Source organism: Cordyceps militaris, assembly GCF_000225605.1.
Source record: "Cordyceps militaris CM01 unplaced genomic scaffold CCM_S00001, whole genome shotgun sequence".
NCBI lineage: Eukaryota > Fungi > Ascomycota > Sordariomycetes > Hypocreales > Cordycipitaceae > Cordyceps > Cordyceps militaris.
This window is the reverse complement of record NW_006271969.1, coordinates 5,101,062-5,121,310: the sequence shown is the minus strand read 5'-3', so window position 1 is coordinate 5,121,310 and position 20,249 is coordinate 5,101,062. Positions and strand designations below refer to the sequence as shown.

At 55.2% G+C, this 20,249-nt stretch overlaps 5 protein-coding genes across 5 annotated transcripts; 1 reads left to right on the top strand and 4 right to left on the bottom strand.

Moving 5' to 3' along the window:
- Positions 1 to 282: 282 nt before the first annotated feature.
- Positions 283 to 897, bottom strand: CCM_01585 (uncharacterized protein; the record flags this gene model as incomplete). Its single annotated transcript, XM_006666741.1, has 2 exons — positions 283 to 714; positions 769 to 897. 2 exons carry the CDS (start codon positions 895 to 897, stop codon positions 283 to 285), a joined length of 561 nt encoding a protein of 186 aa, XP_006666804.1.
- A 663-nt stretch (positions 898 to 1,560) lies between these two features.
- Positions 1,561 to 2,518, top strand: CCM_01584 (phosphoglycerate mutase family protein; the record flags this gene model as incomplete). Its single annotated transcript, XM_006666740.1, has 2 exons — positions 1,561 to 1,869; positions 1,946 to 2,518. The coding sequence occupies 2 exons, from the start codon at positions 1,561 to 1,563 to the stop codon at positions 2,516 to 2,518; spliced, it is 882 nt and encodes a 293-aa protein (XP_006666803.1).
- A 6,470-nt stretch (positions 2,519 to 8,988) lies between these two features.
- CCM_01583 (EPS15 domain-containing protein) lies at positions 8,989 to 11,325 on the bottom strand (the record flags this gene model as incomplete). The annotated part of the gene is made up of 1 exon (XM_006666739.1): positions 8,989 to 11,325. One exon carries the CDS (start codon positions 11,323 to 11,325, stop codon positions 8,989 to 8,991), a length of 2,337 nt encoding a protein of 778 aa, XP_006666802.1.
- Positions 11,326 to 12,751: 1,426 nt separating this feature from the next.
- On the bottom strand, positions 12,752 to 15,125 carry CCM_01582 (microtubule associated protein (Ase1), putative; the record flags this gene model as incomplete). Its single annotated transcript, XM_006666738.1, has 3 exons — positions 12,752 to 14,628; positions 14,691 to 14,952; positions 14,979 to 15,125. 3 exons carry the CDS (start codon positions 15,123 to 15,125, stop codon positions 12,752 to 12,754), a joined length of 2,286 nt encoding a protein of 761 aa, XP_006666801.1.
- A 1,511-nt stretch (positions 15,126 to 16,636) lies between these two features.
- Positions 16,637 to 19,802, bottom strand: CCM_01581 (protein kinase; the record flags this gene model as incomplete). Its single annotated transcript, XM_006666737.1, has 8 exons — positions 16,637 to 17,800; positions 17,856 to 18,526; positions 18,617 to 18,767; positions 18,820 to 18,930; positions 18,981 to 19,118; positions 19,168 to 19,384; positions 19,550 to 19,640; positions 19,709 to 19,802. The coding sequence occupies 8 exons, from the start codon at positions 19,800 to 19,802 to the stop codon at positions 16,637 to 16,639; spliced, it is 2,637 nt and encodes an 878-aa protein (XP_006666800.1).
- Positions 19,803 to 20,249: the final 447 nt, after the last annotated feature.

The window sequence follows — 20,249 nt, the reverse complement described above, 5'->3', positions numbered from 1 at the left end:
AGGCGAGATATGGTGGTATATAGCAGGAAGCAAGGTGTTGTGATGGTTTTTATTTGTTTGTTTGGTTGTAGCCAGATTTGAAAGGGCTAATGAAGCTCGGCGCCTGTTTTATGCAGTCATCAATCAACATGGACCAGAATGGAACTCGACTGGATACCTATCTATCCTCAACTCATGATTTATTGCCATGTAGTGTTATATGCACAACTATACACAAATGCTTGCTATTGAATATGTATGTAGAATGTAACTCGGCCAATATGCGCATGTTATATTCAACCGTCACCACCGCATCTTCATTATCTCCTCCTTTGTCCAGTACTTTGCCATATTCTCCGCACCTAGCGTCCGGACCTCATCGTCCAGATGCGTCCAGAGCACGGTCCCCCATGCCTCCATCCTCTCCTTCAACGCGCCCGCCTCGAGCACCTCGTCCCCGCGCCGCACGCCCTTCAAGTACGCCTGCAGGCCGTCGAGCCCTGCGTGGATGGCCTTGTGCTGGCGCACGAGGTCGCCGCGGCGCGCGTCAAAGGCGGGCATGCGCCGCGCCAGCTCGGGAAAGATGTGCTGCTCCTCGATGCCGTGGTGCACCGTCAGGTGCTCGCCAAACTCGAGGCCGGCGCGGACGAGCTGCGCGAGGGACTGTCCGTGGGAGCGCTGGCCGGTGGTGGCGTACGTCCAGAGGAGGTTCCAGGTGCGGCGAAAGTTTTCGTGCTTGAGATTGGGTTAGTGATTTGAGGTTGGGAAGGGGAGTAGGGGAGGGCGTACGTAATAGTCCATCCGGACGGCGAGTTGATTGTATATTTTAAAGTCGTGGTCTGACAGCTTGGGCGCTGGCTTGGGGTCCGGCTCTGTGTTTGCGACAGAGTCTGGCAGTTGATCCGTATTTGACGTCATGGTTGCTTGCTGTGAGTATGGGAATCTGGTAAAAGAAAAATATGTCGGGCTGTCAGCGACAGCACAGGCGCTCTTATTTAACGGATCAATGTGGCGACGTGCAGTCGTGGCTGTGAAGAATATGAGTCCGCGGAGGCGAGAAACCAACATGGCCCAAACCAAGCTAGAAATATGAGGAAGCAAAATAGAATACTACTAGTAAAGCTAGACTGGCGCGGAGCGTTTCTATATGTCTAGGTCAAAGCCAATGCACGAGCCGCATTGCTAAGCAACTAGCGTATAAAGGCGGTTGCTTATGTAGACTTAATAATGCACTTGACCGTTGAAGATTAGAGCTTGACACTTTCTAGAAGAGTTTTTATGGACATTTTGAGCAGTTCTGCTGCTTTGGGGAAGAGACGCTAGTTATGGCCCGAAATTAATTAGATCTACGAATTAGATGGGATCACAGCTCAGACGGCCAAGCAGCAGACCAAGATAGAATTGCGAATTTTTTTTCACCGAGAATTGCAGCCATTCACCTACAGCACTCCCGTTTGCTTGTGTAGCACCAACAAACAGGCAGCATTTTGCTTTTGACCGTGCGCCTTGCCGCTCCCCATTTTCCACTCTGCACATCATCACCACCTCTTGAAATTGTCAAAACTGTCAAAACAAGACACCATGGTCCAGTGGACCTTCAGCGCCCCCGAGGGCTATTTCGATGACTGTGCCGCACTTGCCGCCCAGTTACCCAACAGCAGGCTCACCACACGTCCGCTGTTTGCCCTCACGCCGCGTGACTACCCATCCGATGCAGCAGCAACAGCCACCAAGGACAACCGGCCGTGGGCGCGCTTCACCGCCCACGTCGCGGCCCTCAACCGCGAAGCCCCCGCCAACGTCTCGTACAAGATCATGTTTCTGACCCGGCACGGCCAGGGCTACCACAATCTCATGAAGACGCTCTCCGAGGATGAGCAAGGAGAAGAGGTGAGGGGGAGGGGGGCAAAGTTGTACCCGCAAAGGCTCACCTGCGAAGTTTTGCTTACACGTTGCGTCAAAACAGAATCACGACGCCCAGCTCCCGGATGAAGCAGCGTGTTTCGACGCCTTCCTCACGCCTGTCGGCGTCGCCCAGGCCACGGCCCTGTCCGGGCTCTGGCTCGCCTCCATCGCCGCCGACGGGCTGCCCGTCCCGCAGACGCTCTACACGAGCCCCCTCGCGCGCTGTCTGCAGACCGGTCAGCTCTATCTCCAGCCCATCATGGACGCTCACAACCTGCCGTACGGCCCGCTGGTCAAGGAGGGGCTGCGCGAGCGCCGGACCATGCACTCATGCGACAGGCGTCGCCCGCGGGCGTGGATCGCGGAGAATTGGCCCGCGTGTGTGATTGAGGAGGGTTTTTCGGAAGAGGACGTCATGGGGGCGCTGCCGCGCCCGGAGACGGAGGAGGAGAATCGCGTTCGCGTCTTGGAGGCGCTCGCTGATGTGTTTGAAGCGGATGCGAGCGAGGTCGTGGCGTGGACGTTTCACTCGCTGTCGATGCGGGCCCTGCTCGGTGGACTGGGCATGGTCCCGTTCAAGCTGCAGCCTGCAACGACCATTGCCGTCCTGGTGCGGGGAGAAAAGGGGGAATAACGGCATCGATGGCAAGTCATGCACAGGAGGTGCATGGCCCGCAAGTGTCAGGGTGATATGTCGATGAGGCTGCAAGCAGCATGGTGATTTTCATTTCAGTTTGGGTATATTATTCGAACCCTCCCTAACCCTCCCTAACCCCGAACCCTCTCCCAAAGAACAAATTCTACTCCCGTCCCCTCACACAGTCGTCGGCACCAGCGTCATCATCTTGACGACGACGCCTTCAGCCGTCGCCCTCAACTCGCCCATCTTCAAAAATGCCGCCTCGTCTGCCTCGTCGTCGCCCACATCACGCAGCCAGTGGTACGTCCTGACAGGACGACCGTCCCACGCCAGCACCTGCCGCTCCCCGCCCTCGACGGCCGCCCCGGCGCGTATCTGCTCCCCGCCAGAGGGATGCACCAGCGGCATCGGCAGCCGCCACATTTGGGCTGCGGCCAGTGCCGCATCCAGTTGCAGGCTCTTGGGGCCAAACGTCTCGAGCATAAGCGTAACGCGTAGCTGCGGCGACAGCACCCCGTACGCGGCGCCGCGGTCCCACGATTCCGTCTTGAAAGGCGTGAGGCAGAGGGATTCGGGGAGGGTTGCGGCGTCGACGACGTAGACGGCCGAGGAGCCAGAGCTGGCGGTGTGGTCGGAAAAGTAGCCGCCTTGCTCGTTTTCATCGTCGTAGACGGCGTCGGCGTCGGCGTCGTAGGTTTGGGGCAATGTGTCGTGAATGTGGCCGTAGCTCGTCTCATTCAGAGCCGTAGCATGCTCTGGTATCCCATCATGGTGACTTGCCGCATCGTTCTCTTCCATTAACGCCTCGTCCGTCTCCAGCTCCGAAGAAGCATACGCCCCCTCCTCGTCATCTTCATAATCCTTGCTTGCCCATCTCTCCCGTTGCGCCTCCCACTCCAGTGCCTCCTCCACACTCGACCTCCTCCTCTTCCGTCTCCTGCGCCGGCCAGCATCCCTCATATCCGCCACACACTCACCCGGCAACTTATCCGGCCACGGCGGCGGCGGCACGCTCGTCCACGTCCACCAGTCCATCCTATTCATCCTCACGACAATCTCCTCGAGCGCCTGGCGCTCCGTCAGGACCCTGACCACGTCTTCATTCACCAGGCCCTTCCTCTCGGCCACCAAGTCGGCGACGCACACGGCGGCGGCGGCCTTTAGCTTGCCCAGGGCCGCGACCCACATGTCGAGGAAGCCGGCCTCGAGGCGAAAGTGCTGCATGGTCATCTCGGCGCGGCGCAGCAGCAGCACCTGCCAGGCGTGCGGCACCAGCACGCCGGCGGCCAGGACGACGGGGGCCCACTCGCCCGGCTTGTCGCAGGGCGTGCCGTCGGCCAGCACGGCCTGGGTGAGGCGCACGGGCAGGTCCCAGGTCTCGGCGTAGACGGCGCGGCAGGTGCGCAGCAGCGCGGCGTCAATGTAGGGCGCGCCGCGGCGGTCCGGGCGCCAGGCGGGCGACCGCGGGTGGTACGGCCACCGCGCGCTGGACTGGGTGCGCAGCACGAGGCGCCAGACGGCGAGGCGCAGCTCGGGCGGCAGACGCGTCAGCAGCAGGCTGCCCGGCTGCGACGCGGACACGGACATGGGCGGGAGCGAGGCGGCGACGGGGAGGTGCTGCTTGCCGGCGGGCATGGTGTCAAAGGTCGAGCTGCGGCGGACGCCCCAGGGCCAGAACCAGCGAAAGTGGCCAACGTCCATGTAGGCCGGCGCCGTGTCCGAGTCGTACCCCCCGTCGCTGTCGCCGTCGCCGTCGTCGGCTGCTTCTTCGTACCGCCATGCCAGCGATCCGTTTTGGAAAAACTGCTCCGTCTGCAAGAGCTCCGCGTGTTGGTGCGAGCGCACCGGTCGCGGCCGAGTCATGTACATGGCCGCCACATTCGTTGTTTGTTGTGTAAGAGGAAGGTTTTCCCAACTCTGTCTCTCCCCCCCCCCCCCTCCTCCCCCACGCACTAAGTTTTTTTTATCTTTCTTGATTTTATTTTCCCTCCTCTTTTTTTTTCTTAGCGACTTGGCACTTTCGCCAACAAAACCCCGCTCCGGATCTCGTTCCCGTTGGTGCTCGCCTCTCTCTGCTGCCTCGTTTTGGCCAAGCGACGATCCTGTCAAGCTAAATCAATGTAACCCCCCCCCCCCTCCCCCCGAGGTGGTGGCGCAATCGACGACGGCCGGGTTTTTGACGGGTTATTACTTGGGGTCGCGGCGCATTCGCTCCACGCTGTCTGGCCCCCTTTTGCTGTGCTTACGGTCTCGGCAAGAGAAAAAACCGCCGCTTTATCGTTGCATTCGATAAGGAGGGAGGGGAGGGGGGCGAGTCTAACAATAGATGGGCATTCTGAGAGCTGAGAAAAACCCAACTTGTTCTCTAAGAGGGGGAAAGCGTGCCCGGAAGCTCGGAACTCTTGGCTCGTGCTTATCTGCATACGTTTTTACGGATATGTAGATCCTCTTCACTTACACTTTTCATCTTGGCACCTTGTACGCGCACCATGTCCAGCAGGCATCGCCAACCTCCAGCAGCTAGACTTGAATTCTGTAGCCAGAGCAGTAAAAGGCTGCCCAACTATCTCAGCCAGAGCCTGGTTACCCCCCCCCCCATCATCTCCATACGTATGCTTTTGCGCTAGTTGGCGGCTTTCCTCTAGTGACCAGCCCAAAAGACACCCCCCCCTGCACGAACCGCCAGACCTGACAGGGTATTCGGGGGCCGAACACCCTGTAAGGCTGCGGCTAAATACGTACCTAGGTATGTCCGGTTCGCAACGGCCGGACAATAGTTACTGGGACAAATCACAGGTATTGAATTTGAGGAGTTTGACGGGTCGAAAAGTGTAGACGAGAATACCGATGGGGCGGCCGGCTCCAAGTTGGCCCCCGGAGAGACAGCGCTGGTCGTTGTTCCGAGGTCCTCGTCATGCTCAAACTCTTGGGAAAAGTCCTCGTCAGCGTCGCCGGTGGTCAGTCAATTCTTTCCCGCCGCCTGGAATTGGTATCAGTATTGCTATTGCCATCTATCGTCATGGAATCCCTGAAAATGGCAAATAACGGCCATAGGGACCTTGAAAAACTAAACTATAAATAAAACGTTAAATTCTATAAATAATTCCAAGTAAAACAGACCTACCTAACAGGTCTTATAGGCTTATAGGTGCAACCAGACAATAACCTGCCAGTTTGTTGTTACGAATCCTTTTTGCCTTGTTCCGTGGCATACTAAGTGGGTTGTGGCTTAATTTACGCTACTGATGGCAGCAGTGCCTACTAATAAGTTAATAAGTCGTCCCTTTAAAGATAAAGCATACAAGAGAATTTTATAAAGAATTTCATAAAACTTGGTTGTGCAAGTTATATGCTAGCTTAAGCTAATACAGATTGTTGAATCTAACGTACAAGGAGGACGACTCTTACCCCAAGATTAGCAGCTACTTTTGGGTTATGGTTCTTGCTAATTAGAGCGCAGCTTTGTTGGGAAAGGCCCTGGGAGTTTTTAGGCTCATCGTCAGTGAAGGCATCGTCAAGCGCCGGGGGCCTGAAGATTGGTGCACCGGTGAAGCCGTTGCCGTTGCCGTTGCCGTTGCCGTTGCCCTTGCCCTTGCCCTTGTCGTTGAACTGCCGTGGTTCATGGACCGGCAGCGAACTGGCCGTAGCTAGTCCAGTAAAGAGAATGGCGAGAGAAATTGAGAATTTCATTTTCGTCTAAAGATGTTGTAAAAAAAAATTTATGAGTAGGCAGGTTATTCGGTAGTGGTTGGAGCTTGTGATATGATGGTGAGAGGTATTCTAGCTACAAGTTATCCCGACTCTATATATACTGTTCGAAATCAAAAGTAGTCTCTAGCAATGCAAATCAGTAGTTGTTTGGGCGGGCCTATCGCGGCCTTTACGCTAATCCCGAAACTTGGTGACACTCTTCGAGCCATGCGCCTGAACCTGGCCAACGAGGTAAAACTTGGGCGTCAGCGACTTGGTCTGATACAACGGCGGTAATCCCCTGTCAACTAGAAACAACTCAATGCGCAAGGAGATGAACGTTGAGCCCGTAGACCTACAGTCTAATTTCTGGGTTCTCTTTCCGAACCCCAGGTCGGTGGTGTTAGCGGGAAGTGGCTGACCGCCCGCCCGGCCGGGCCGGCCGGAAGGGATGGGCCGAAAGCTGACCCCCCGGTAGAACAGACGGAGAGGCATAGAACGGTTGCGCTTAGAATGCAACGGGGAAAGCGATGCCAACCTGAGCACGTGGTGAATCAGTGCGTGCGACGTCTCGACTGCTAACTCATGCATCTGCCGTAATCATGTCGAAAAATTGCTTAGCTACGGGTACGGTGGTGAGCCGCATTAACATGCCTACCAGCAATGGAGTCCAAGGGCAAAGCGAGCACAAAGTGCATGCACTATCTCGGCCCTTTATTAGGCACGCTTGCTTCAAAGGGCCGCGCTATCTACGCCCGTAGTTAGTGGCCTCAGCCTAAGACTAGCCCAGAGTGCGACTCCTTCACAAGAACGCATGTAGGCTGGCGAATGACGCTTTGTGGCTATAGACGAAATTGAATTTGCTAATGGGAGAAACCTGGTAGAAGACGCGTATAAACTCCGAGCTGTGATATATCCGTTGCTTAAACTTTTGCCTCTAACTTGATCAACGTTGTTGCTCTACGACAGCAATCCCGGCGCAAAACCAGGACTGGAACTTGCGGCCCCTACGCTTCATGGCTACAACGGCGCCGAGAGGTTGTCTCGAGGCATAATTAGGCTTGTCCAGGTGTTGCCAGCCAGATCTGCCGGCGTGGGCAATGTCTCGCTACGCGAACCTTGCGATAACACGGGCCATGTTGTCGCAGAATGAGAATGAGGTACAAGCACGGAACTTGACTCCAATGGACAAGGATGCGGCAAGTGCCAAGCTGCCATCTCCTGACAGTCTTTGGCGACTCCTGGTAGAACTTTCGAGGGCCATCGCAAAAGGCCTCCCACAGTTGGTTCCGTTGTACGGCGTTTGTACACGAATAATAGTACCTTCGCTTCCCTCGATCCTTTAGATTCACGGTCCGATTCATCGCTTCTCATTGGCACTCCAACTTTCTTAATGTACGATACACGAAGAGTACAGAACAATCTCCGAATCGAAGACGGGACAGTTGACCAAAATCAAAGTGCCCGCGGTGTAGTGCAGCTACAGAAGACGGCAGTTCTACTTTCCCACCTCGTCTATTTCCGTTCCCATATCTAAGGAATCTATATGAAGCAATACTTAGTAACAACCCACTTCGTCCCGAACCAGGACCGTGCTTTTTGCAAACAACTGTCCTCTCTCCCATCACCCGCCTGTCAAGACCTTTCTGGTGGTAACGACGCGCCTAGCTAGCGAGGCCCACGACGACGACGGGTCGTGGGACATACTGTGGCGGGCTTCTCGGGAGGTTTTTGCCCACAGCGGACATGTACGTTTCGTCCAACATCTCGGAGGATGAATAGGAGGCATGCACCGCACAACCGCTGTCAAGGTGCGCAGCCAGGGGCGGAAACTTGCCTGGTAAACCCATCGGCGTTTTGTTTCTCTTTGCGGCAGAGAACCGTGGCGAAATAGTCGAGTATGTGTGGAATAAAAAGATTTTGGTCTCCGAAAGCCCCCCAATGTCTTTCTTTTTTTTGTGCACCCAGCTTGGAGCCAAAAGAATAGCAAGGGCTCGACTGCAGTCTACGAGGACAAAGATTCAGAGGATTCTTCCGAGCTTTCGGGAGCACCAGCAGCTTCTTCTTCTCTCTCAGCTGGCTCTTCTGGCTCGGTGTGCAGCTCGTGCAGGGTGCTCATCAGCCGAGACAGAGCGACGACGAGAGCCAGGGCAATGGCGAAGAGGAAGAGGATAATAATAGCAACGGTGTGATTTGCCTGCAGCATGGTGTCTGGTGGTTGTTCGGCTTTATTTTTTTCGAGGGGTATAGCGTTGCGCCCATCTGAGTCGGCGGCGTTTTTTTGGTGTGTTGAAACTTTTGTTCACCGGTTGTGAGTAGCACACATCATCGTACAAGTTACTACAGAAACAAAGTCAGTCGTACAAATTACAAAGAGTATAAAGCAGAGCAGCTATTATATCAATAGCTGTAGCAAAGGGGACACTGCGACTACAGCAGCCACCCACCCCTTGAGATCGAAATGGTGACCTCGGGGACGTTTTGAATCGTTGGCGATCAGATTATAGAACCATAGCCGCGAGTCTACCAAGAAAAGGGCATCACTGCACAGTGGTGAAATATGCTACAGAATCTTGAAGGCCAAATTCTCACATCACGAGGGCAAGATGCGCAGCAGCAGCTTCGGGACTTGGATGGGCAGAGATCGGTCAAACGCATCATATCAATTCCTCACGCCAATCAAAATACACACGCACGCTTCATTTGGGTATATTAATATGTACAGGGTATCAATTACTTGCAGCCACCCCATCATTCACACCTTATTTGCACGATCAGTGCTTCGGCCTGGGCGTCAACACCGTCACGCCATTCACGCTCCCCCATATACTATCCGACACCTTGGGCGGCAACTTGCGCCCTCGTAGCCGCTGATCAATTAAAAACATACCCACCACAAACTCCTGCCGCGAGAGGTAGCCCCTGCGCCCGCGGTCAACCAGCTCCCACACCTCGGCCAGCTCCTCGGTTGGCAGGCGCGCGCGCTTCCAAATCTCCCGCACCACCACGTTGGCGACGCACTCGGACAGGTCTGTGCCAAGGCCACTGCCGACACTCACCGAGGGGCTCTCGTGCGTGAGCAGCAGGCCGCGGTTTGAGGCCCACAGCGCTTCGTACCGCTTGCGCTCCTTGTCCGTGACCTGGTCGCGCCAACGGCGCCGCGAGCCCTCGTGATGCGTGTGCTTGGCACCGTGCAGCCGGCGCCGGCGGCTCTTCCGCTGCCGGCCGTGGTCGTCCTCGGGCTCGCTTGCGGGTTGGCGGAGGGTCTGGAGCAGGTGCGGTGAGCGTTGGCGCAGGGGTAGTGGTGGTGGTGGCAGGGATGAAGAGCCCGAGCTGTGAGGCGTCAGGCGCGACGAGGCCAATGAGCTCGCCATGATGGCGTTGGTCATGGAGTTGAGTTGCAGCGGATTGGGGGGGTGAGTCGGGCGCTTCCGCGGGGGTTCGTGTGTAGGTGATGGCGGCGCGTTGACAATGGATTCACGTCTGTTTGGCGGCCATGGCTCTGTTTTGCTGATTCTGGGCGTGTCGGGGGTAGTGCTTGATACAATGGGCAAACCCCACATGCTGTGTACGGGTGTCGCTTTTGTGAGAGGAGTGTCCGAGCTGCCGCGTGGCCTACCGCTCGCTAGCCGTGCAGGCGCGAGTCTCTGACTACTTCGTGGCTTTGGTGGTGTGGGCGGTCGCTTCTCAGCATTCGTGCGTTTCTGAGGGTCCGGCGAAGGAGGTGACTGAACATCATACATCGGGCGGAGGATGATGGCGGGTGGCGGCGTGCCAGAGTGAAGGGAAGCGGTCCTGGTTACCCGCGTAGGTTTGGGTGATAGTACTTCTGGGGTTGATCGACTGATGACACGAGGAGTAGGGGACTTGTGTCTTGGTGTTGTAGGCGAGTCCTGTTTGGGAGGCGCGATGTCAGGAATGCGGCCATCTTTTGACGGCTTGGATAATCCCAAAGGGGATGGTTTCCGCACACGTTTCCGACGGGGAGTGACATCTCCAGTGGCATCCAGATTCTTCATTGCGGTTGTTGATAAAGTCTGGGAAGTGACTTTGGAGGGTGTGACAGGATTTGAGGGGCCGTCGGCCTTTCGTGTCGCTCTGACTTTAGGCGGGGTTAACCGAGGCTTGCTTGCTGCCGCTCGAAAGATCGCTTTTGATGCAGAAGTCGGTGTTATCGGAGCCGGCGCTGGCGCAGCCTCCGTGACTGCCGGGGGTGTTGGCGGACGTCGAGGTGCACACGCAGCAGACTTTTTGGCGACTGCTTTGGGGGGTGTCGGCGGTCGCTCATAAGACTGGCCTTTGCCGGTTCGTTGCTTGGAATTCGATTTCGATGTAGGGGGTGCAGATTCAACAGTGATTTGCTTGATGGGAATCGGTGACGGGCGTGTGCTCTTGCGCACTACAGACGGTTCCGTCAAAGACGTTGGTACCTGCCGTAGCCGTGGGGTATCTTGGCCAGCGGCCTCGTCCACTTCAAACATGGAAATGAGCGAAGTCGTCGGAGGAATTGGCTGTGAATCCACGGCGTCCAAGTCCTGCAGCGCATTCACGCTCTGCATCCGGCGAGGATTCCGCAGCGCCGTCACTGTCGGACTCCCACCACGGCTCGCCGCCAGCGTCGCCGCTATGAGGCTTGGGTTCTTAGCGGCAGCTACGGTAGCCGGAAGCTGCGGCGATGCGAGCCCCAGGGCCAGATGCGGCGATGGCGACGTCGAGTGAGCTCGGGGGGCAGTCGTGACCATGGGCGTTGGCGCCGTCGTCTGGCTCGCAGTACCCGCCGTCGAAGACGCGCCCAGCTGTTGCAGACGCGCCACCACCAGTCCCGCGGCAAGGACGGATTCTATCTCGGGCGGAGAGGCATCGGCGGCGACGCGCTGGCCCGGATGGGAGCGTCGAGGGGAGGACCGTGCCGCCGCCGTCGTAGAGCCAGGACTCTTGGCCCGCTCCACCGACGACGTGGCAGCGAGGAGAGCTCCATTCTCGCGGGAGTGCTCCGGTTGGTGTTGGCTCGGTGGCGTGCGCTTTTGAAACGCCAGCGAGGCACCTTGCAGGGCGACGCTGGCGGCGTCGTCTGGCGAACCTGCGGCGCGGGAGCCGACCGCAGGAGTCATCACCAGAAGTTCGCTCGTGGTGACATGAGGGCCGGAAAGGTACACACGAGGTCTCGGTCGCGGAGTTGTTCGATTCGGTCGAGCGTCGTTGCTAGTGGTGGTATCGAGGAGCAAACAGGCACCAGCTGAGAAGCAACGATGGATGGGAGAAAGGACGAGTAAATAAATGAAACGGTAACGAATGAATAGACGGGGGTTGAGAAGAGAGGGAAAAGGACAAAGGAAAAAGGAGAGCAGGAGGTGAGGCGTGGAGTTGGAGGTGAAGGAGTCTGGTGGAGTTCAGAGGTATGCGTATGCATAACAGGGAGATGGGGCAACAGAGAACAGAACAGAGAGGGTCTCGACAGCTCCGACAGGGCGGCAGCTGAAACGGTTGGAAGAGGAGTGTCTTGGCAAAAAACGTTTAAATCTACAGCATAAAAATAGATTCCTACATTCAGAAATGCTTCTAGCTATGAGTACGATACCAAATTTCCATGTTCTGCTCATTCCTCTTTCTCATCATAATTCTTCCCGCCGTGTTTGCCTCGTGTTTGCCTCGAGCCTCGAGCGTCGAGGCTGTCACACTGCGCCACAATGGATTACATCCACCCCAAATCCGACACGGGACGGTGCGGTACGTACCTGCCTCCAAGTAACCTGGTCTGTGCAGCATCGACAGCATCGACACCTTACCGTATTACCAAGTTGTATTGCTAGGTAGTCGACGGGCCTTGGCAAACGTCTTTAATAAGACAAGGTAGCTACACAGTGGATTCAACTTGACATGGCCCATCCTATTCATTGTAGGGGCCTTCTCTCCCATGTTCTCTTCCTCACATATCCTTCAAGGCAAAAGGTGCAAAAGTCAACAACGCTGTACATTGTTCTGTAAATATACCTCCTGATAGTAGCAGAAAAAAAAGAGCCACAAGTAAAACAAGATATCCAACGCCGTTGCCTGATATTCCCAGTAGAAAAAAAAAGACGAGAGAAAAAATCATCTCACAAACGTGCCATTCCAGAAGAGCGATCGCGTGGTACTCTCATCCACAGAAATGGCATTCTCTTTCCCGTTTTTCTTCCCTTTCCAACAGTGTACACAAATTAAGCCGCCCATTCTCCATTCCAACAGCTGGAAAAAGAGAAAAGACCAAAAAAGACACAATAGATACAACAGAGCCTCGCCGCGCCGCCACATGACCGGGTGCGATCGAAAACAAAAAGATAGACCAAGAATATGTATACGTATCCCAGTACGTAGTCGATTGAACACAAACAAGAGACAATTAAACAAAATTGTGCACCAGAGAGGGGAGCGCAAGCAGTTTCGCAAAGTTCCCGGCCAAAAAAAAAAAAAAAACAAGTGTGGTTTTCATGAGATGCATCCTTGGCTTCGTGTCATGTCGTGAATATTTCACGCGTCTGCATCATTGTCGCTTTTTCTTCAAAATACTTCAGAGTCGCCCCATTCACTCCCAGATACGATGCGGTTCCCGTCTTCATCAATCATCACCGGGCCGGTATAGCCAATCGGCGGCGGGATGCCGCGCAGTCGCTTCGGCTGCACCGTCGCCGCACCGTGGTCGTACTCGGGCTCTTGGCGCTTACACCGCGCCGCGCGTAGCTTGGCGTAGTAAGCGTCCGAGGCATCGGGTTCCGGCTCGCTGTTATCGTCGTACGTTTCCCAATTCTCAGACCCAGAAATGGCCGTCGAGGAGGTGCTCGAGATTTGCCGCGGCGGTCCCTCGGGCGTATAGCCATACTGCCCAGCTCTTATGGTGGCGTATCGGTCATCGCCATAGTCGGAGCGCTCCTGCGAGTCCTGCGAGTTGTACCGCCCGCCTCTGGACATCGGTCGTCTGTCGTCGTACACGTCCTCGGGCTGCATCGTGCGGACAATCGTCGTCCCCAGGCCCGTGCCCTTGTAGGGGTTCAACGGCGTTTGCAGCTCCGGCACAGACTTGAGATCACGCATCTTAGGAGGTGGTGCTCTCATCGGCGCGCCGTTGCGCAACATCTCCCCCCGGGACTCTGGCCGCGGTCTCTCGGGCGAGTTGTTGCCGTGCTTCATGTTAGAAAGTGGTGCGCGCGCAGGGATTCGCGACGGGCTAGTCCGGCCGTTACGGGTCGGACTGGCATTTCTGGCTATAGTAGACTGTGTTGTTGTCGGAGCGTTCCTAGGCCCCGTGGCTGTGGGGGTCTTGGTCATTGTCCGAGGCGGTACCGACTTGGCAATGTTGCCCTTGTGCCCAGATTTGGGCATCTTGACAGCAGACGGTGGTGCGCCGGCCGGCGTCTTGGATCGGGTTGCCGGCACGGCCTTCTTTGAACCTTCGTCGTCACACTCGTCCAGATATCTCTCGCCAAACACGAGAAAGGGGCGTCCGTATTCATCCTCCCACCGCTCCAAAACCCTCATCACTTCGGCAGCGACCTTGGGAAGCTCCTTGGCAATGCGCTTCCTCATCTTTTCCTCGCGCAAGAGCTTGCCAGGGTCCCGCTTCTCGCCCTTTTGTCCGCGCAGCATGAGTCGCGAGGCATCCTGGCTGGAGCTAGCGAGTTCGTCGCGCTCCTTGATCAAACACTTGTGGCGGTCCACCAGGGCTAGCACGGGGGCGCGTTGCTCCTTGAGAGCCTCCAATCTGGCAACCTCGCGCTCATGCGCCTCGAGAAGGGCGTCGCTGTAGACATCAGAAAAGGCGGGCGTGAATTCGAGCATCTCGTCTTCCGAAAAGTACAGGGCGTCCCACAGCGCTTGTAATTGGACGCGCGAGTCTTCGACAAACAGATGCAGATTTTGGCGTTTCATTTCGTTCAGTCGAGCCAGCTCGTCCTCGAACTCATTGATCTGGCGCAGACCGCAACCGCGGTTGGCGTTGCCAAAGGCTCTAGTCTCGGCTTCGTCGATGCCAAGTTTCATCCAGAGCGCCTCGACCGCCGCCTTGAGATCGCGCAATTTCTTTTCGCGGTTCTTCTTCTCATCAGCCAGGCGATCCTTTTTGGACTGCAGACGCTTGATATCTTCTGTGTGGAGTCCCAGCTGCTCAGGTGCCTCACGGTAGTATTTGACAACGGCGCCCTCTTGTTGGGCTTGAGGGGTGCCGAGCTCGACCCATAGCTTGATAATGGAGTCGGCCAGCGACTGGACCGTTGTGATGCGACGGGTGTATTCGTCGTAGACACGGGTGAACTCGCGATCTAGACGGTCAACATAGGAAGGTGAGAGGTCAAAGTTGGTCGGAATAGACTGGTTTGGGCCTGTGGGTGGTAGTGCAATCTGAACAAAGGTAGGGTCAAGATGCGACGAGTACGACTCGAGTGCTTGAACAAGCTCTTAGACAACATTAGCAGGCGTCTGGCTGGCAATTGTTACTTTCACATACTCTTTACTTGCTCAAAGCGCTCTCTATGCAAGCGAGCAATGTCCATTTGCTTTTCTTTGAGATTTTGCAGGCAAAGGTTGAGGGGGTATGTTATTGTAATCTCGTCAGTGTCATAGTCTCGCCGACTCTTGGAGTCGTCGAGCGACGCCTCCATCTCGCGAATTCGCGTGATGATGGTCTTTGCTTCGTCAATCAGTTCCTTCTTTTCGGTATTGACGAGGCGGACTTGGTTGTTGAGGGCCTCGGAGAGAGCCGAGAAGAGCTGTCGCAGAAAGCTGGTTAGCATACAAACGCGCCGGCTGCCTTGCTGGCAAGGAGGCCTACCTCGGACTCGCGAGCCTGACGCTCATGCGTAGGGACGCCAATCTCGTCAAACAGGCTGTGCAGCTGACCAATGCTGCTATTGACCTGCTGGGCCAAGTAGCTGGTATCCATGGTGAGCCGATGATGCGCCTGCGCGGCGTGAGGCGCGATGTGACCGGATCGGTGGTGATCGAAGCAAGGGAAAATAAATTCTCAGATCCGAGGAGGCGCCGGGATGCGAGACCTTCTTTTTGGGTTCGGGCAAGAAAATAGAAACGTTGGTGTCTGTCGGTCGGGACGGAGGGCTGGAATGCTGTTGTTTACAATGATTGGATAGGTGGTGCGACTGCGGGTGCAGAGGGGGATAAGTTGACAAGAATTTAAGAAGAGAAGAAAAGAGGAAAATCAGTGATCGTCAGAGCATCATATCATGCGCCGTAGGGAGTTGAATGACTGGAGAGCCCGTTGGTCTGTCATTCCATGTCGTGATGGAAATGTTGGGCGACGTGATTCTGCAGTGTGTCAGACAAGAGGTTTGAGGGACAAGAGGGTGGTTTGCATGTCAGTGGTAAATGTACACAAACACCAATAATAGTGCCAAAGGTACGGGTACTCAGACAACACGATGTAGCGCTGTTCAGTGGGCTGCTTCGCCCTGCAAGCGCTGTAAAATCCGCTGTTTGACTGATATCAGCCCCGCATCTGATGTTGTCACGGCAACCACCACTGCAAACGCGCCTTTTATCCTGTATCTCTCTTCAAATGCCGTAACTACCTAGTCATGTACAATACAAAATAGACCAAATAGAACTAGTGGCAGTTTCAGACTCAATTGCTTCTCTCCGCTGATTGGCGTCCAAGCGGCTTCTCGCCAAGTCAAGCTTTTTATGCGCATACACCAGCACCCTGCACACTTGTGCTACGCTTCCCGCCCGTCTCCCCATGGAGTACCGTTGTTTTGACTGATAATCAGCGGCTTGCATCAGACGACATCTCACCATCCTGCCCGTGTTCACAGTACATAGATAGCTGAATCTGGGGGTTTCACAATAAATTACGCGTCGAAACTTATACGGCTCTATCAATTGTTGGTGGGATGTCGGGTGTCGAACAGCACTTGCAATGGAGCCCCCAGTCATCAGCTTCAAGATGTAGAATCGTTGTGCGTATCCAACCACCAAACCCTATAATCAATGACCAAATGACGGCACACCCTACGCCCAAACACCAGGACACGGAACGACCTTCGAGTAGCAATCAGTTTCTACCTGACGTAACCTACATGCCATTGCGTTGCGCAGTGCAGGGTAGCAGTCTTAGACGGGTCGCCAATCTAGAGGACCTGCATCCTGCAGTGTCCAGAAGCGTCTGGAGCCTTGCCAACTAACTATGCGACTGAATTCAAAAGCGTCGTCAAACTCACCCGGCGAGCCCTTCCAGCACTTTTCAACGTACTGTCGTCCTCCCAAACCATAGGTACAAGCTTCAGGCTTCTAAGGCATGTTAATGCGGCTCACCACCATACCGTAGCCAAGCAATACACACTGCAAATGAAATCAATTCAACGCCAACAGCACTCACGAAAACTGACATCCAAAACGGGAAGTGCACACTGAACTACACAGTATTGTATATGAACCCATCTACCAACTGTCTCCCCAGCCATCGTCATCGTCATCTGCCTTCGGCGCCAGGTCAATCTTCTTGGCCGCCACCGGCTTCGCCTTTGCCGTAGGCTTCACAGGCACCTTCTTTGCCGCTGAGCCCGCCACCGGCTTCGCCTTTGCCGCAGGCTTTACAGGCACCTTATTTGCCGCTGAGCCCGCCTTTACCAAACCCTTCGGCAGCGCCTTCCCGCCAGGCTTCTTCTGCGACTGCGCTGCCAGCCATCCCGCAAAGTCAGGCTCCCCCTCGTCAAATGGTGTCGCCGATGCCGTCGCGGGCGCCGACTTTGCGGCCGGCTGGCTCGCGGCCTCGCCCCAACCGGCGTCGTCGTCCACGTCGTCCATGTCACCCCAGCCGCCGGCATCGTCGTCACCGTATAATTCTTCCGCCACGGCACTGGGAGTGGGGGACGGAGCCGCGGTGGAAGCGGGTGGCGATGCGAGCACCTGTCTGTGCAGCGTCGATGCAGAGGATGTCGGCTTGCACCCATCTGCGGCGGGCGAAGATGGCGCTTTAGGGGAGGGCGCCGACCCATTGGTCGTTTGCATCTCTCCCGCTGCTGTTGACATCTTGTTGGTAAAGGACGAAATGGCCCAACCGGTCCAGCCCTGCGAGCCGGCAGTGGGTTGAGGGGTACTCATGCGAGCGGCCTGGCCGTCTCCAATCTGTGTCGGCGGTAGTACCGAGTCTGGCATGTTTGCGGTTGCCTTTTTGATCTTGGCGACGTATGTGTCCATCGCACGACTTGCCTGGTCACGTACGAGTTTCTCCTTGTCCATGAGCAACGGGCAGAGCACAGGCAAGATGCGCGTTGCGCAGTCTTCCTCTGTAAAATACTCCAATGTTGCTGCTAATGACATCAATGCGGCATTACGGGCATGAACGAACGGGTCTCGCATCGATCGTGTAAATGCGGCAATGAGGACCTTGGATCTCGAACCGGGTCCCAGGTGCTTTGCAATTTTCCCTAGACAAATCGTCGTGTTGGTACGAATCCCCGGTTGTTCGTCGTTGGCAGCCTTGGCAAGATGTTTGAGCAATTCGCCATTGATTGTGCGATCCGAGAGCTTTGTGATTAATACCAAGACTGACTTGAGCGTTTGCTCACGCACAATAGGGGCAGCGTCTACGAAACCGGTGACCTGAAAATGTAGTTAAAATCTACGTGCATAGGAAAAGCCTGCCAAAAGGACTTACGATTTGGGGAAAGATTTTGTCATTGACAATCTTTTGTGGTAGTTGGTCGATGATCAGAGGCAGGCTATCTAGCAGACACACTCGGATGGCGCGGTCGGGGTTGCCAAACATTCTGACGATAAAGGGAACCATCTTGGTCTCAAAGTCGTCCTGTGACAGTTTCGAGGCAATCTTGAGCACGACGCTGATAGCCTTGGGTCCACCACCACCAAACTCTACCGACTTCATTAGTTCCGGCAGAACCTTCATGATGAAGAAGTCCTCTGGAAAGTCATCTGATACCTGCTCCAGGTCGCTTGTGATTGTTAGTATTGGAGTTGGCAGAACGACAGCGAGCACGTACTCTAGAAATTGCTCGCGTTCTTCTTCCGATTTGATCCCCAGGTTATCAATGTCTTCGGTGAGTTTGATGAGTGGCGTATCAAAAAAACTATCGCGACGGCTTCCTTGGTCAAGGAACGTTGACACGGATATGCGAGCTTTTGGGTTCGCGTTGCAGAGTCGCTTGTAGCTCGAGTGCATTGTGGGAGGAACGTTGCGAGTTTGTCCAGCACTGTCATGGCCGTTATAATCACCATTGAAAACCTCGTATATCAGCACACCATAGTTAAATGCATCAACGGCCGAGTGAGGGTTCTTCTTGATGACATCCCATCCGCCTTGCACGACCTCTGGAGGCGAATACCGGGCCGAGTCTGGCGCCAAACTCCCGTACGTCTGTTTCTGTTAGTGTGATGTACAAGTTCCTGTACGGAGGATACTGACATATATGGTAGATTCGTCCTCCTTAACACTGCTGAGGATTTCGAAGCCGCCTAGTTTCCACTCGCCACTTTCAGAAGTATATACCGATCCGACCTTGATACAGCCATGAATGGAGGAGGCGTCAGAGTTGATAAATTTCAGCGTCCGCTATCAGCAGTTAGATTTTGTACTGTGTCAGCCATTTATCATGGACTCGTACCGCAATGCCGTGGAGACCCCATTTTATTGTTTCTGGACTCATTGATTTACGTCGGACGTGCCATCGCAATGGGACAACTCGCTCGGTGGCGATATAAATATACGTTTCCGTCTGTGGCAGTGTTAGAAAATGCCAGAACAATTTCGGGACATTGCGCCCACCTCTACCGTGTCAAGAACCTTGATTACACCAGGGTGGCGGATGGTGCGAAGCTTTCGAAGGCCGTTTCGAGCGAGGGGCAGCAGACCTCTGTGTGCGGTAACATCGAAAGAAAAGATGCTACAGTTAGAGCCGTCCTCCTATGGATATTGTTAGTCCTTATCGAAACAGAGAGTTCTATTGGCTTGCCTTCTTGATACCATTGTACAAGTTCCAGATGGACTCGTCCACGTCGACCTTGTCACCGAAGCTATAAGGGAACGGCGGCCCTTTGGCCATGGCGGAGGCCACGGCCGACTTGAGGAAATCCATGGTTGACAGACCCTGCGCCCGCGTGGTAGGGTGTCTGTAGTCTTGGTAAGAGAGGGTTCTGGAGAGGGGCGCATCCAGCAAGGTTGTCGTGAAGCTGGAAATGCTACGCGTGGCGGAAAGACATGGTGTTAAATGCCCCGCGCTAGCACGTGTAGGTTCGGGTTAGGCGCTGGGGAGCTGAAGGCAGTGTAAGCGACAACAGACTTTACATAAATCTGCAATGGAAAGACGCTTTCAAATTTTTGTCTTACACGCTTACAGGTACAAAGTGCCACTGATTGCTTCTAATTTGAGGCCGTAGCCTTGGTGAACTGCAATGCTGCCCAGGTCCTGCTTCTCACCAAATAAATCTTATTGGAACCCCCGCGCCAGTGTTTGCAGCGGGCATTTACAGGGCCTCACAGCGGTTTAGAGGTACTTAGTACCTGTAGAGAGGAGGTCTTGCTGCCACCAATTTTGGAAGGCGGTCTCGTCTGGCAGTCACCCGACAGCTTGGTCCCGCCTCCCGACATTGGATTGGTCCAAAACCGATGGCATCGAGCACCCCAGCCTGTTATGCGGGAGCAGGCTCCGGCTGGCTCTCTGTATGGTTTTCCACATTCTTTCATACACATTGCCTCCAAGGCACTGAGATTGCACTCCGGAGCTCGCCCTCGTGTCGTCTGGATTTGCACGACTGGCACCTTGAGACCCAGTTGCACAAGCACACTCGATGCTCCTCCACCCACACCGTCAGTTGCCGCCACCGGTACGTCGCCCCAATTAATTCTTCTGTATTTTTTGCCCTGCACTCTTCAAAACTCGAATGATGCCAAATGGTAAAAGGTCTGACCAAACGAAACCAACTGGGGCCTGTGTCGCCTACTTGGCGCCGCCGTACACCGGCGGCTAGCCGCATGTCTGCCCAGTCAGGCGTAGCTGCAGAGACTGTTTTGTCTTCTTTGCCGTTCCTGATTGGC